At 45.8% G+C, this 14,290-nt stretch overlaps 1 protein-coding gene across 1 annotated transcript in view; it reads left to right on the forward strand.

The window, feature by feature from the left end:
• The window catches only part of TEAD4 (TEA domain transcription factor 4), a 63,362-nt gene that overhangs the window by 29,264 nt on the left and 19,808 nt on the right, over positions 1 to 14,290 (forward strand). The window contains exons 4-8 of the mRNA XM_019543861.1: positions 2,733 to 2,867; positions 5,937 to 5,980; positions 6,921 to 6,976; positions 8,842 to 8,972; positions 10,625 to 10,798. Coding sequence (XP_019399406.1) covers positions 2,733 to 2,867; positions 5,937 to 5,980; positions 6,921 to 6,976; positions 8,842 to 8,972; positions 10,625 to 10,798 — 540 coding nt within the window. The remainder of the gene's footprint in view (positions 1 to 2,732; positions 2,868 to 5,936; positions 5,981 to 6,920; positions 6,977 to 8,841; positions 8,973 to 10,624; positions 10,799 to 14,290) is intronic.

The following is a 14,290-nucleotide window of genomic DNA, read 5'->3' on the forward strand; positions in this document are numbered from 1 at the left end:
AGAAATAAAGGTTCTTACTGCCAATAAGTATGGACCTTGCTTTTGTATTAGGTGCTGTATGGGAATGGTCAGTATGGGGTGTATTCAACCAACTTTGTAGTTGGGTTCCCATAACTTAGCCTGTGGTGCCTCTGGCAACAGTTTAATGATAGATTAAGTATTTGTTGAGGTTTTCTTTGTTAAAGGCACTGAAAGGACTTCAATTTTAAAAGTAAGGAGGTTTTTCTGATCCAACAGGCCAGAAAAGTGTTTCAAATTTCAAAGTCTCCATATCTTGAATTAGCTGTATCCTAAATCCTAAAGCATATGCAAGACTTCCTTGTTGGTTTCAAAGTATCTGATACTTTGAACTATCCAATATTGAACTAACAAGGTTTTGCTGTAGTTACTTGTGACCCTTCCCTTGGTTTTATTTTAGAACTTGGTGCTGTTTTTAGTCACTGATTAGCCTGCTGTGTTTTCCAGATGCTCCAGGAAGCCAAAGGAGCAGCAAATTACAGCTGCCCAATTCAGGGCTGCTAGGCTTGGCCATGGGCTCAAAGCCTGTGGTGCCAGTAAGTGGTCCATTCAGAGGGAGTCCTGTGAAAGATAAGAGAGAGCGCAGGAAACAACAACTGCCCAGGGTGTTAAAAGATTTACTGCTGCTTATAATTGGAACCTTGACTCCCTTCCTTGCACATTGAAGCTCTGGGGTTTGGCATGATTGAAGAGCAAGTCAGCCGGGCTTGCTTCCACTTAACGCACAGGGGCAGGCAGGCTGGGTTTATATCTCTGGGAGCTCCACTACTTAGGACCCTGTAGCATTTTCTTGGGCCATGCTGTGAGCTCTGCCCAGCTGCCTGTGGTGTGCCATTTCCCAGCACTTGGCTGTTCCTTTCTGGCCTGCAGAGGTAAATTGGCAGCACTGATTCAACTCATTAATTTCTTTGCTTTTCCCAGTCATCTTCCTAAAGCAAAAAGTTAAAATATGAGGGATGTCTGCCCTTCTCTCACCTCCCTGCTGACCGTGGTTGTGCTCTGCTGTTGCTGCTTTGCCTTCCTTGCTCCGTGTTTATATCTCAGAGATCAGACCTGCCACGTTCTGATTTATCTGGCAATTAATGCAGTGCTCTTTTCACAACACAATCCAGAGTGTTGTCTGCAGCTGACCACAGGGCTGGGAAAATAGACTTTTACATCAGGTTCAAGATGAATTCAGAGAAGATAGGGTAAAGCTTGAGGGGAAAACACTCTCTCAGACTTTGTGTTTCCATGTCCTGGTTGGTGAATCTTTGTCATAATGACAAAGTCTGGGAGGAAAGTGACCAGCAAAAAAGGAAAAAAAAAAGGTGGATTATGCACTTTTTCATTCCTTGCAATGTAAAAAAAGGCCTGCAAAGGGAATGAAGTGGGGGTTGGCTTTTTCATTCTTATTGTTTTGTCTGGTGTACTTGTTTCATAAGGAATAACATGGAATATGAAGTCTAGTCTTCCCTTTTTTTGCTGGAGATTCAGAGAAATAGACTTGGCTTTCTAGCCATTAGGTGAAGGGGAAAGGAGTCTATTTTAACAAAAATGTATTTCCTCCTAGTTGTTAGTCAGTTGTCTGAATGAAGAGATGTGAACAAGAAAAACAAAATAATTAAAAAAACAGGGAAATAATTGAATTAAGAATCCCTTCCACTCAGTTGCCCCATTTCATTTCCTAAGTGTTTGTGGGGATCATAATTCCACAAGTTCTGTATTCTGTTATCTATTTTGTTGTTGTTTTCAATCCTTTTGCTTAAAGAAGGAAGGTTGGATTTGGATGCCTTGTTAAAAAAAAATGAGTAGGGAAAAGACTTTCCATTATGGCAGCTGGCAAATCTGAAGGGGTTTTTATCTCCAGAGGAAGCAGCAAAGAGACAAATCTTATTTTAAAGTTGCAGATTACCTTTAAAATGTTTTCCTAAACCATCATTTAAATAGGGCTCTGCAGAAAATGTGCATAGCTTTGGAACACTTTAAAGTTATTTCAGCTGTTAAAATGTTTCCTTTTCATGCTCTGAATGATACCAACAGGATTTTATGGATGTCACAGAGATCTTAGACGTCTGCTGATATTCCAGTGAAAATATGGTACCTGTGGAACACTCCACCTAGTGATTCTCATTTATTGGATTATTTTTAGTTGTTCATTTATTTTTTACTTTCTCTTGAGTTTTATAATTGTTCACCTTCTCCCTGAAGAAATGGCTGATAATAATGCAACTCATTCTCACTGAGAATAGCCTAATGCCAGAATGAAGGTGCTTGTCTTCTGATAGGGGTGTTGAGCTGTTTGTGTGTTAATAGTAAGTCAAATCCTAGGTTTCTTTTTTAACAAACCTCCACCCCCCGCCCCCCAAAAAACCCAAAACCTACCAATTTCTTGCCAGTAATTCAAAATATCAAAATGGTTTGGATCAGGCTTTCTATAACAAAAGCATCTCAGCCACAGAGCTGAGACCAGGAGCTGAAAGCTTCAGAACAATAGGGGAAGTGCTAGGAAAGTTCTGAGCAAGCAATCACAGGAGCTGATTACAGAGGTTGAGTCACAGTCTTAACTCAAGTGATGCAGAAGAGCTTTGTGCTTCAGAAGATCCTTGTTGAATGGTTCTAAACCCGGTTTTTAGAGTTGCTGAGCATGTGTTTCCCTACTTGAAGTCAGTGGGAAGGCTGGGTGCCCACTATAACCATCCTGTGTCTTTCATTCCCTCCTCTTCTCCATTTAGGATCAGGCAGCTAAAGATAAAGCCATGCAGAGTATGGCCACAATGTCATCTGCCCAGATCATCTCCGCAACTGCCTTCCACAGTAAAATGGCATTGCCTGGCCTCCCACGACCAGCCTACCCTGCTGTTTCTGGGGTGAGTGTAAGTAAGGGCAATGGGGTCTGGTGGGCCAGCAAGAGCTGAGGTTTGGAAAGCAGAAGACATGCACCCAGGAAGGCCCCATACAGATAAAACAGGGTGAAAACCAAAATGGATCTCAGAAATCTGTTGGTTAAGTAACTGCCTCCTGCTGGGCCAGATTCTCCTGTCAGGAAGGCTTACATTATGAGTTCCTCTAGGAAAGTTACACTGTGCTTTTGTGTAATGCTGCGATAGACACGAGGGAATTCAGGTCCTTCATGTTTTTAATTGTCAGCAATTTCCTTAGATGTCTGTACTCCTTTTTTCGGCACAGAACTTTTATGGGGAACTTTTAATTCATCCCTGCCCTCCTCATCTTTCACAGCCTCATCTCAAGAATCTACATTGACAAGTCCGTGGGTATGACAGTAACAGATGACCTAATATAGAAGGCTAAATTAGTCCCCCAAAGCTCCATGGTGTCAGTAGAAAGACTCCCATTAACTGCCCTGATCTTTAAATTAGGCCCATGGAAACTTAATGTTCTGTCTGTCCTGAAAAGGGGAATGTCCCATTGGGATCCTGAAGAGGTCCTTTGGGACAGGTGCACCATGAAGGTCTATGCACTGTGGTTTAGGAGTGTGCTAGGAGGGTGAAGAAGGTTGGATATAAAGCAGTGAGCAGGCATGATGTAAAGCAGGGGTGGGCAAAATACTGTCTGTGGGCCAGACTCGGCCCACCAAGCACTTTCATCTGTCCCATAGGGCCTCCCAACACATTGTGCCCCACCCAGCCCTTCTGCCCACAAGGGTGGGTGTGAGGTGCCCATGTGTACATGCAGCCCCCAAAACGTACCTTGTTGCCTTGCTCACACCCTCATGAGTGGAAGGGCCCAGCCAGCCAGCTTTCAGCTTTTATGCAGGGCTGCTGCTGCTGCAGCCCCTAGGACCTCCTCTGCTTCTCTGGTCTCCTGCTGGCTCCGAGGAGCAAGTAGGGAAGCAACAGGGGTGGGGCTGCAGCTGGGTGAGAAAGAGGAGCGTGGGGCTGGGGCTGGTGGTAACATGGAGCCTGTGCCCAGGGTGACAAGGGGGCAGCTGCAGCACGGAGCTCGGGTGGGCAGTGTGTGGGTGTAAGAGAGGGTGGGCGGGTGTGGGGACCCCCCCACACACTTCCCCCATGGTGCACAGCCCCGGCAGGTGGTAGCAGCAGCAGCGGGAGGTGTGCTCAGAGCACAGGCACCCAGTGGGGTGTGGTTCCAGCCAGCACTGCACATCACCGTGAGAGGTGCAGCCTCCCCGTGGCTGCCTGTATCGCTGGTGCTCCCTGCCACTCACATGCACCCCCTGTACTTGCACAGCAGGGAGGGCAGCCCCGTGAGCTGGAGCCAGGTGCCTTCCCTGCTGGGGCTGCACAGCACCAGAGAGCAGCTTCAGGCTCTGGAGCTAGCTGCCTTCCTCACAGGAACTTCACTGCAGCGCAGAGAAGCCCCAGGCACCTTTCCCTATGGGGCAGGGAAGGCAGTGGGCTCCAGTACCTGAGGCTTCTCTTTGGTGCTGCGGAGCCCCAGCAGGGAAGGCACCTGGCTCCAGTGCACGAGGCTTCCCTCCTTGCTGTGCAAGAACAGGGGCTGCGCGTGAGTGACAGGGAGCACTGGCAATACAGGCAGCTGCATGGAGGCTGCACCCCTCACTATGATATGCAGTGCTGGGCAGAGCTGTGCCCTGCCGTGTGCCTATGCCCTGCCTGCTGCTCTGCCATGGGGGAGTGGATGGAAGGAATCCCCCTCCGCCAAAACCTCCCACATATCCACACCCTGCTCCCATAACCCCCCACACATATACAACCCTCCAACATACCTTATGCCCCCACACAGCCATACCCTGTCACAACCCCCCCCACACCCACACCCCACCATACACACCCATGCCACACATATCACACACACCACATGCACACCCTCCCTCCACAATATACAGAAATAAGAATTTATTTTTGAGTTATTATGCAATCACCTTTATATACAATACGCAAACACAAATCATGACAAAAATTTTTTTGTAATAAAATTAAAATATGTTATAGTAGGTGTTTGACTTTTAGTGTATGATTTGGTTTTTTCTGGTTCTAAGCTGCCAACTTTCCTCCCAAAATAAGTAAAGGGGTAAAGGAAAGGACTTATGGTGGCAAAGGTCAGGGGTGAGGGGTGGGACTTCCATTCCCAAGATGGTAACAAGGGGTGGGGCAACTGCCAGGGGGTGGGGCTACCCATGCAGCCCTTGACAGCTTAATAAAACTCATTAATTGGCCCTCCAGCTGAAATAATTGCCCACTCCTGATCTAAAGCCACTAGATCAGTCACTTGAATGTCATGACTTCTACCTACTATTTCTTTTTCTTTTTTTGTGCTGCCACTTATACTGCAGCCCTGTAGGGATCAGGAATTGACCTTTATAGATAAAGAGGAAGCAGAGTGTCTGAACTGCACACTGTTCACAACTGTATGCCTCGCCACCTTACCCTCTCACCTTCCCAGTTGCTTCTGCCACCCTTTCCCCAACCCACAAGGCTGCTGCTTGTGCACCGTGAGCCTTCACCTAGACCCCCACTCTGTCTTACTGTTTTTCTTTTCCTGACTCTACTGTGGTAGGAGAGCCAGAGATGGGCATGGAGCCATCCCTGTAAGGCAAGGCACCTCCTGGTGCTCATCTGCCCCACAGGCTGGTTATGTTTTGCCTAGTTTTCCATAGTGGTCGCTGATTTTTATGGGAACCTCTGGTTTCAGGTGTCCGTCCTGAGCTGAATTTCAGACTGAAAATGGAGGCATTCATTTCTAGTGGTCGCTTTTCAAAATGCTGGCTTTAATTATTTGCCCTTTCTGGTTTAGCTCTTCCAAGACCGATCAGAACCACTGCAGGAGGATACAGGCTTCCTTGGCCATCCTTACAGATTTGTGGTCTGTCATCATTTGCCTCTAACAGCAGCAAACCCATAGAACTGCCCTACAAACGTAGATGTACAGGACCATCATAAACACTAGTTTTCTGTAGCCTCAGGTTGGTGACTGTCTGTACTTTGGTTTTGCAGTTTTGGCAAGGAGCTTTGCCTGGCCAAGCTGGACCCTCTCAAGAGTGAGTACTCCCATACTTGAGCATTTACACAGTTGCTTCCAGTGGCGGGATGGATGCTTCCCCTAGTCTGGGAAATACCTTCTATTACTCAAGGTTAAAGAAGTCTTAAGGTGCTGGTTCTCAGAAAGGCAGATACTCCCTGCTTCTAATCAATGTGCAGCTTACACCCAGCTTCTACACACAAACTCAGAAATTTCACGTGCACCCTATTTATTCCTGGAAACAGGGCTTCACACTGGGCCTGATTAGGCCTACAGTGAGCAGTTGTGAGAATGTAGCTAGTAAAGGCACAAATAAGCAGTTGTAAGTAGGTATACATTTAAATAAGCCTCCCTTTTTTCTTCAGCTTATGCCTACTCTTGGCTTCTCAGTTTTATACCCCCATAGATGTCCTTGTACTTCAATTCCTAGATGTGAGCCAGGCTGAGGGAGCCTGAGGATATCACCCGAACGATCTTGAAACCCCTAGTCCTGTTGAGACTTTTGAGGGTTTCAGAAAATCTGTCCCTACAGAGAGGTGCATAAAGCATATACCATCTGACAGGGGTTCTGGGGAGTACAACACAGAGAAGGTCGTTTTGCTGACTTTACTCACATGCTACGCATTGGCACACATGTTTGTGGATATGAGGTAGTATAAAAAAAGGGCTTGAACCTTGAGGGAGTCTTTATAACAAGCAAGCTAGAGTCCTCTGATCTTCAGACATAATATTTTTGAGGTGAGCTTGAAGGGTGCCCCATGGGTGAGTCTCATTGGTACAGATATCCTACTGAGGTCCCTCTGCTGCCTGATACCTCCTTGCGTCATGTGTAGGTACATCCTTAAAACCTCTTCCACCTATAGACCCCCGAGTTTGGGCCATTCACTTAACTTGCTCGAAACTAAATGAAGTGCTTTGATTTTCCTGTTTTTATTAACACTCATTTATCATTCCTGCAGCGTGAAGCCGTTTTCTCAGCAAACCTACGCTGTTCAACCTCCACTCCCATTACCAGGTAAATGGAAAGAGGCAATTCCTTGTACAGCACATGCACATCCTGTCTCTAGGAGGGAAAATCAAAATTCTCTTGCTGTCGCTGTCGAGTGCTATATTCCCTCCAGCTAAAACAAGCAAGATCTAGTTTACCACAAGGATCTGAGAAATGATAAAAATTAGAAGAACCATTTAGTCAGTAAAGGCAACCACGTGTGTCACCTCACAACTCCACATATTCATTTGAATCTGCTCTTATATATCTGTCCTTGTAAGTTTTGTTGGGTTCCATGGCTATGTCTTTGACAAACTAAAAGCACTCTTCACTTTGGTCTGTATTATACCATTTGAGATGAAGGGAAAAACAAACAAGGAAGAACAAAAGTTTCCATGAGAGCCTGGTGCGTATGTTTCCTACAAAACAGGTTGCAGCAACTCTGAGAAACAAAACGACAGAGAACATCCCTGCCCACAGATAGAGTTATTGGGAAATTAGGTTGAGTTTTTTAAAGCCACCCAAGGGACTGGGATACTCCATTCCCATTAGCTGAAGCAAAGAATGTTAATGCAACATCGTGAAGCAGTGATAGAGACAGTAATAAGCTCGTAATTGGAACTGAGTGAGTTTTTTGACAACCAAAACCTTCATCAAACTCAACAAATAGTTTGGGCCATAAAGAAATCCAAAAAGTCAGAATATTTTATTTGAACAGTTTCCAAACAAAATGTTTCAATTTTTGTTTTAAAATGTGGTTTTCATTTCTAACAGTTGCCAACACTTTGAGAAGGATTAAAAAAAGAAAGCTTAAACCAAAAGCAAAATGTTTAATTTAAGGCTAAAGGAGGTGAGAAGGGTATCAGACCTCAAGGCACACCAGGGCAACAATGGGAGGATAACATAAAAATTGGAAAGACAAGATGGAAGGAGATTGAGTAAGAAAGGAGGAGATGAAAAGCTTTAGTTAAGGTGGCTATTGACCCTCAAGGGACTAAAGACAGAGAGAAAGAGGTCTAAAGAAAAAATTTCATTTGACCAGTAACAAATACCTGTTTTTGTGGAGTTTTTTGGTTTTGTTTTTTTCCCCCATTTTCTTGAGAAGAGAAGTCTGAAAAGGATTTGTTTGGATCAGCTTGAAAACCCATTACATCTGAAGTCCTAGCATTGCATCCATTCTCCTAGATCTCCCTGTCTTCTCCATAATGAAGGATTGCACTTCTAGTCTACCCTAGTGGGGTAGAGCAGAAAGTGGCTTTTTTGCCCAGTTGCACCATTTCCTCATTAGGAGGGTTTAATGAAGATGCTCCTCCTCTGCTCAGTTTACTGTTCACAGAAAGTCCATATCCAGATCCCATTTGAAATCAGTGGGAGCGTGTACATGTGACGCTACATCGCCGTAGTGACACACTGACATGCATCTACATGTGACCAGCAGCCACTTCACCATAGTGGCACACTTCCTTATTATAGCATGCCGCTACAGTGAAGTAGTGGCTAAAAATAATCATGTGCCCAGTGTACAGCGCAGTATGGGCTGCTACTGCACCATGCTTTAGTACTTCCAAAAAGAAGTACTAAAATGAAGTAGTAAAGTATGGCACAGTAACAACGCTGCCATATGGACATGTGTAGATGTGCCCAGTGGGAATCTTTTCATTAATCTCTATAGAAAATTGATTCATTCCTTAGCAGCACCTCTGGGCATAATCCCTTAGGCAGAAACTATTGGGAAGCTGATTGGGGTGGAACAGGATGATGGGTCTGTGATAAGATCTTTTTACATGAGGACTGAAGTCCAAAAAAGACTATCATTGGCTAGCCGCAGATGATGGGGAAAGCTGCTTAAATGCCAAGGTGTTACTAACGTGTTATCATTCCTGGACTTTCAGTGTTTGAGTCTCCTGCTGGACTCTCACCGTCACCATCAGCTCCACCGTGGCAAGGACGAAGGGTTGCCAGCTCCAAACTGTGGATGTTAGAATTTTCTGCATTCTTGGAACAACAACAAGACCAAGACACAGTATGATACAAGCCACACTCTCCCTGCACTTGGCTTTTTTGGTCTCTGGGTATCTTTTGTTTGCGCTTAATGTTCTATTCAGCATGCAGAGAACCATTTAACTGTGTACTGAAATGCCTGGTTTCCTGCACTGTTCCATATTTCCTTGCAGACTTTTGGAGTTCCTTGTAACAGAAGAATTGCTCTATTATTTTTCTGTCAAAAATGAGTGAAAAACTAAGAGCAGGCATTTTCCAAGGGGTCCCTTAAGTCCAGTGAGGGGTGCCTTCAGTCTAACAAGGTTGAGAACCACTGGTTTGGTTTTTACTACCTCCTAAATTTCCCAGGCATGGCTTCTAAAAGGCAACACCAGGTCAGAATGTTTTTAACACTATGGATTCATATTTGAAATCTCTGGGTTTATCTTGTGAATCATGTTTGTATACCCAATAATGCTAACATTGTGTGGCACCCTACACCACCCTTGAAAGAATCTTAAAGCACCCCAAAGTGCCATGGTACCTTGGCTGAGAATCACTGATTTTCACTTTTTGCCCCTGGCTGCTTTTGCCTGGTGTTGTGAGCATTCTTGATGTGTACCAGGGTAGGAGGGGTTGTGACCTGAGTGCATGGCACACGTAATCATGCAATGGTGGAAGAGCCTTTGTGGGGCCATTTCAGCTAGTGCGTGCAGCTCTTGCAGTAATTTGGCAAGAGACAAAATAGGCTGCTGATTACCCACAGGATTGGGAAGATGGAAAGGCCCTGGGGAGCCACACCATATCCCTCAGAGTTCTGGCCCATTACGGTTGAAGCTGGTCCATTGTGCTTTGATTATGCTACCTGTAAAATGAGGCTAATGTTACTTACCTCACTTTGGAAAGCCCTGTGCAATCTGCATCTATAAAGGAAAGCATGTGTGAGTGAGGGGCATTGCAGCTAGCTGGATTTCTCAGATGTAAAAGCTGAGTCAGAGTGGTCACCTGGTTTGCCAGGACAGCACTGTGGTCTGTGACTTGAAGCTGTGGTTTATCTGCTAGGAGGCCTCAGAGCTTATTGGCTATGTGCCTTGGTGTCAGTCATTCTTTGCATGCGTCTCTGCCTTTTGGGCCATGCACAACAGTACGGCACACCAGTTCAGTGAAAAAGAATTCTGCATCATCAAAGGCACAGGGCACGGGGGTACTCCTAGTAGCCTGGAGATAGTTGCCTGAGCTGCTTTTTACTGGGATGCCAGTGTTAATACCTCCACCCTTGTGAAAAGTACTTTAGGGTCTTTGGTGGTCTCAAGCAGTCAGGCACCAGTTTTACATCTCTTCTGAAAGAAAGTTGTACAATATCTCTTAGCATAATACTAGAACAATAATTTAAAAAGGTGGGGGAAACAATCTGAAGTCACTAATGCCACTTCCTGCATCATCTGCTACTTTCCTAAGAGATTTCCTTTCTATGAATTGTACATACCGCTGTCATGTTAGCTGTCTTTGTGATCTTTGTGCCCTTCACACAGGGGGCTCCCTGGTGTGACTCCATGACCCCTGTGATCTGTGTTTAAAGGGACCCAGCTGAGAGGTTGTGGGCCCATCTTTTCTACCACAAAGGTCCTTGTTTGATAAACCTGTACTGCGGGTCATCCTGTGGCACCAAGACTGCTCACTCTTTTCTCTCTGCAGTATAACAAGCACCTGTTTGTGCACATCGGACAGTCCAGCCCCAGCTACAATGACCCCTACCTCGAAGCAGTGGACATCCGGCAGATCTATGACAAGTTCCCCGAGAAGAAAGGGGGGCTGAAGGAGCTCTTTGAAAGGGGGCCAGCCAATGCCTTCTTCCTTGTCAAGTTCTGGGTAAGAAATGAAAGCTCCTGTGCAGCTCACCTGCTCTCCAGGTGCCTCCTTTTGTGTGATGCAAACAATAGCCTTGTTAGTAGTTTAGTTGCTGCTGAAATTCTTATGGGAAGATTGCCACCTTCCAGCCACCATTTCAGGGGAGACCACAGTCTTAATTCAACCACTGTTGGCATCTGGGTTCTTTTCTGAAAGGCAGAAAGCCATACAGTGTTACTCTGGATTGGAGCAAGCAGTTATCTGTGTGATGCCTTCATCCGAAAAGTAACTGGGTGATGATTTTGGAGTTTCTTTGTTGTCAGCAGCTCAGGCCAAATGGGTGATAATTGATGGGTAAGGGAAAATTTGGGGGAAATGTTTCTCCTTGAAATAAACTGTTCCCTATCTGTAAATGTTCAATGACTTGCAGCCAGCCAGGCATGGTCTTTCTCTCTTTATCCCCTATCTCGCTGTTTCTGTGCCTTGTGTTATCTATTTAAGAGTGGATATTTACAACAGGCACAAAGCCAGAATGCAAGATTGGAAACCTGCATCTTCAAAATAATGTGTTACCAAAAACTGACTTCTGGTAAATTGGCAGCAAGCTGAAGGTTGAATCAGTCTGGCAAAATCCCACTCACCCCATTGTCTGGGTAGCTTTTCCTGGGCAAGCTGAGGCTTTGTAAAAGGTTTATACAACTCCATTTTATTTGTGCTGCAAGCTACAGGGAGGATAATTTGAAGATGAGGATAATTTGAAGGGAGGATATTGGTATAGGTGTTACAAGTTTAAGATTAATGGCAGTTTGGGGCAGCGGCAAGGCTGGATGGCTGAGTGGCAGGGCTGGATGGCTAACAGGATATGGAGCCTTTCACTTTGTCATGACCAATTGCAATTCATACCCAGGTCGGTAAGAAGACTATGAGGAATGAGCTGTTGGCATTAGTGCAGTTCCTTATCTCATACTCATTGTAAATTGACACTAACTGGCTGCTTGATTGGCAGTCTCAAGAGAGAGGGCAGAGAGTTAAAATGTACTGATGCTGAGCTCTCCTGCCATTCTGGGAATACTGACTCTTGGATAAGATGGACTTGTGCTGGCTGGAAACATGTTATGTGATTCAGGTGCCTTGCAACTGCCTTGCAACTGGTTGGGCTTCCCATTCACACATGGTTTTCGGAGGCATGTCCTGTTTCCCCAGAATGTGAGCTACACCTCAGATGAAATCAGGCTTTCTTAATGCACCAAGTCCTGCAGGGAAGGGCAAATCAAGGAATGGAAGGTGGGTCCATTCCCTAGTGAGAAGGGATATACCTGGGAGAGAACAGCAGCTAGTTTGCACAGCTGTCCCCTTACCAAGGCCTGGGTGAAGACCATCTGTAGAGCTGTAAAGAGAGAGAACTAGAAATGGATCTTGGGTGGGGCTGGGTTGACATGGGAGAAAATGGGAAACAGCCCTGGGAAAAGCAGACCAGGAGGGTAGTAGGGCTGGGGTTGATAGCTGCTACATGATCTGAGGATCCTGGGACAGAACCCACAGAAAGACACAAGGCAGATGCTTCCCCATGGTGCCACCTGAAGCCAAGCAGACTAACTGGCAGAGGTACATTGCCTGGGAAACAGAGAAAGACTTGGACTCCCTACCGTCAGGGGAGAAGTTCATTCTAATTGGAGGGTATGGCACAATGAGGATGAAGGGCTTCTTTGTGGAAACCATAGCATTCATGGTCTTGCGGTATTTTACTTCAGATGTATAAATAAGGCTCAAACATTGCTTATATCCAATTTAAGACTTATTTTGAAAGGCTTATGTGGTATCTAGGCCTCAGCATTGGAGGAATTTAACCCAAGGTGACTAGGGGATTGCTTCTGTACTGCTACAATCGCAAGGCTTGGGCTGATACAGATCATACATTTTGTCTGAGACATGACTGATGTGGCGTGTCATGGGATGTGGGACACCTCAGAATCCCTGTGTCCGTGGGAGTCAATCTTTTTGGCAGGCTACCAATTAAACCCTGCGCCCTCCCTAACTGCCATTCCAATCTCCTTCCACCATCTGATCTGATGCCCTGCTTTCTGCTCCCCGCCCTATCTGCTACTCTGCTGTCCGTCCCCCCCCCCGATCTGCCACATGCCACCAATGTTCATGAAAATGATGCCCCCAGTCTGACACTTAGATTTATCATTTTGATTTCCTGGTTCCCTTGTGTTCTTGTGTGGGTTGTGCATGGTGTTGAACTCCAGGGGATTTTATCTTTGTGGGTTTTGGGTTTTTTTGGTGTGTGACCCTTTGGGTTGGCTTCCATCAGAGCTGGCTTCCCTGTGCACCCAAGAGCAAACCATTAGTGGCCTCCAGGCACCATCTTTGTGATGTGATCCTGTCATTTTACAATAAGCTAAGTGACATTGACTAGGGTCAGTAACTGCACTGGGACACTTACCCTAGGGTAGAGGCTTCCAAACTTTTCCTTATTGCGTACCCCCTTCCAGGTTTACCAGCTGCCTGCTTACACTTACCAGCATGATGCAGGCAGCAGGGGGGCAAGTGGGACACGGCCTCTTGTCTGCAGGGCCCCCTGCGCCACAGGATAGGATGAGCCAGTGCTGCTTGGTGTTTCCTGATTCCAGTTCTCTGCTCTTGATTCAGGCTCAGCCTTCAACTCTGACTGTTGGTTTCTGACCCCAGTTAAACCTTGGTTTACTCTGTCTGCAGCTTTGGTTTCAGACCCTGTCCTGTCCTGGCTTTGGTTACAGCTTCCTAATCCAGTTCTGACACCAGACCCTACCCAGATCCCTGAGAACCAACCTAGACTGGACCTGTGCTTTGGGTGTCTAACCACTATGCCAGATTGCCTATGTCCAGGTGCATAACAGAACTCTTGTCAATAGTACCATAATTTTTTAGGAGATCACAATGGAGTTGCTGTTCATTTTCATTACATGACTAAATGACCATTATATGGCTTCATACTAGCACCAGCCTGGCAAAAAAAAAGATGTTCTGGAGGGAGGAGCTTATCCTGACCTCCCCCCTGAATAAATTTAGACTTTCTAATGAAAAGTGACTTAGTCAAAAGACTGATTTGGCAGTGGAACTATAGTGCCTCCAGGGTTGTGTACTGCACACACTTAATGTCATTGTTCTGCTCTGTGAGGCTGGCTCCCTAACCATACTTTTCCTCTGAGGCACAGCAGTATATCATGGGAGTCCGCAGTTGTGTGATCTCATTCTCTGTGGTGTGGTTTCACTGGGAGCCTCAGCCCATAGAAGAGAATGAGGGCACAAGGCTATAGTTGTTAGTTGAAAGTCCGAACTCCCAAAACATTGACTATATTCCTCCCAAATTTATATTTAGAAATGCAATACCAGCACCTCATAGAAATTGTTCTATAGCCTTGTGCTTGGGGGAACAGGGACTCCCCCAATGCCTGCTGGTCCCCTCTGACTAGTTTGTAACAGGCCACTAGATCCTCCCATAGCCTCTCCTCGTAGGGCCTGCCCTGCTGC

This window comes from Crocodylus porosus, unplaced genomic scaffold, assembly GCF_001723895.1.
Source record: "Crocodylus porosus isolate Cpor-Errol unplaced genomic scaffold, CroPor_comp1, whole genome shotgun sequence".
In the NCBI taxonomy this organism is placed as follows: domain Eukaryota; kingdom Metazoa; phylum Chordata; order Crocodylia; family Crocodylidae; genus Crocodylus; species Crocodylus porosus.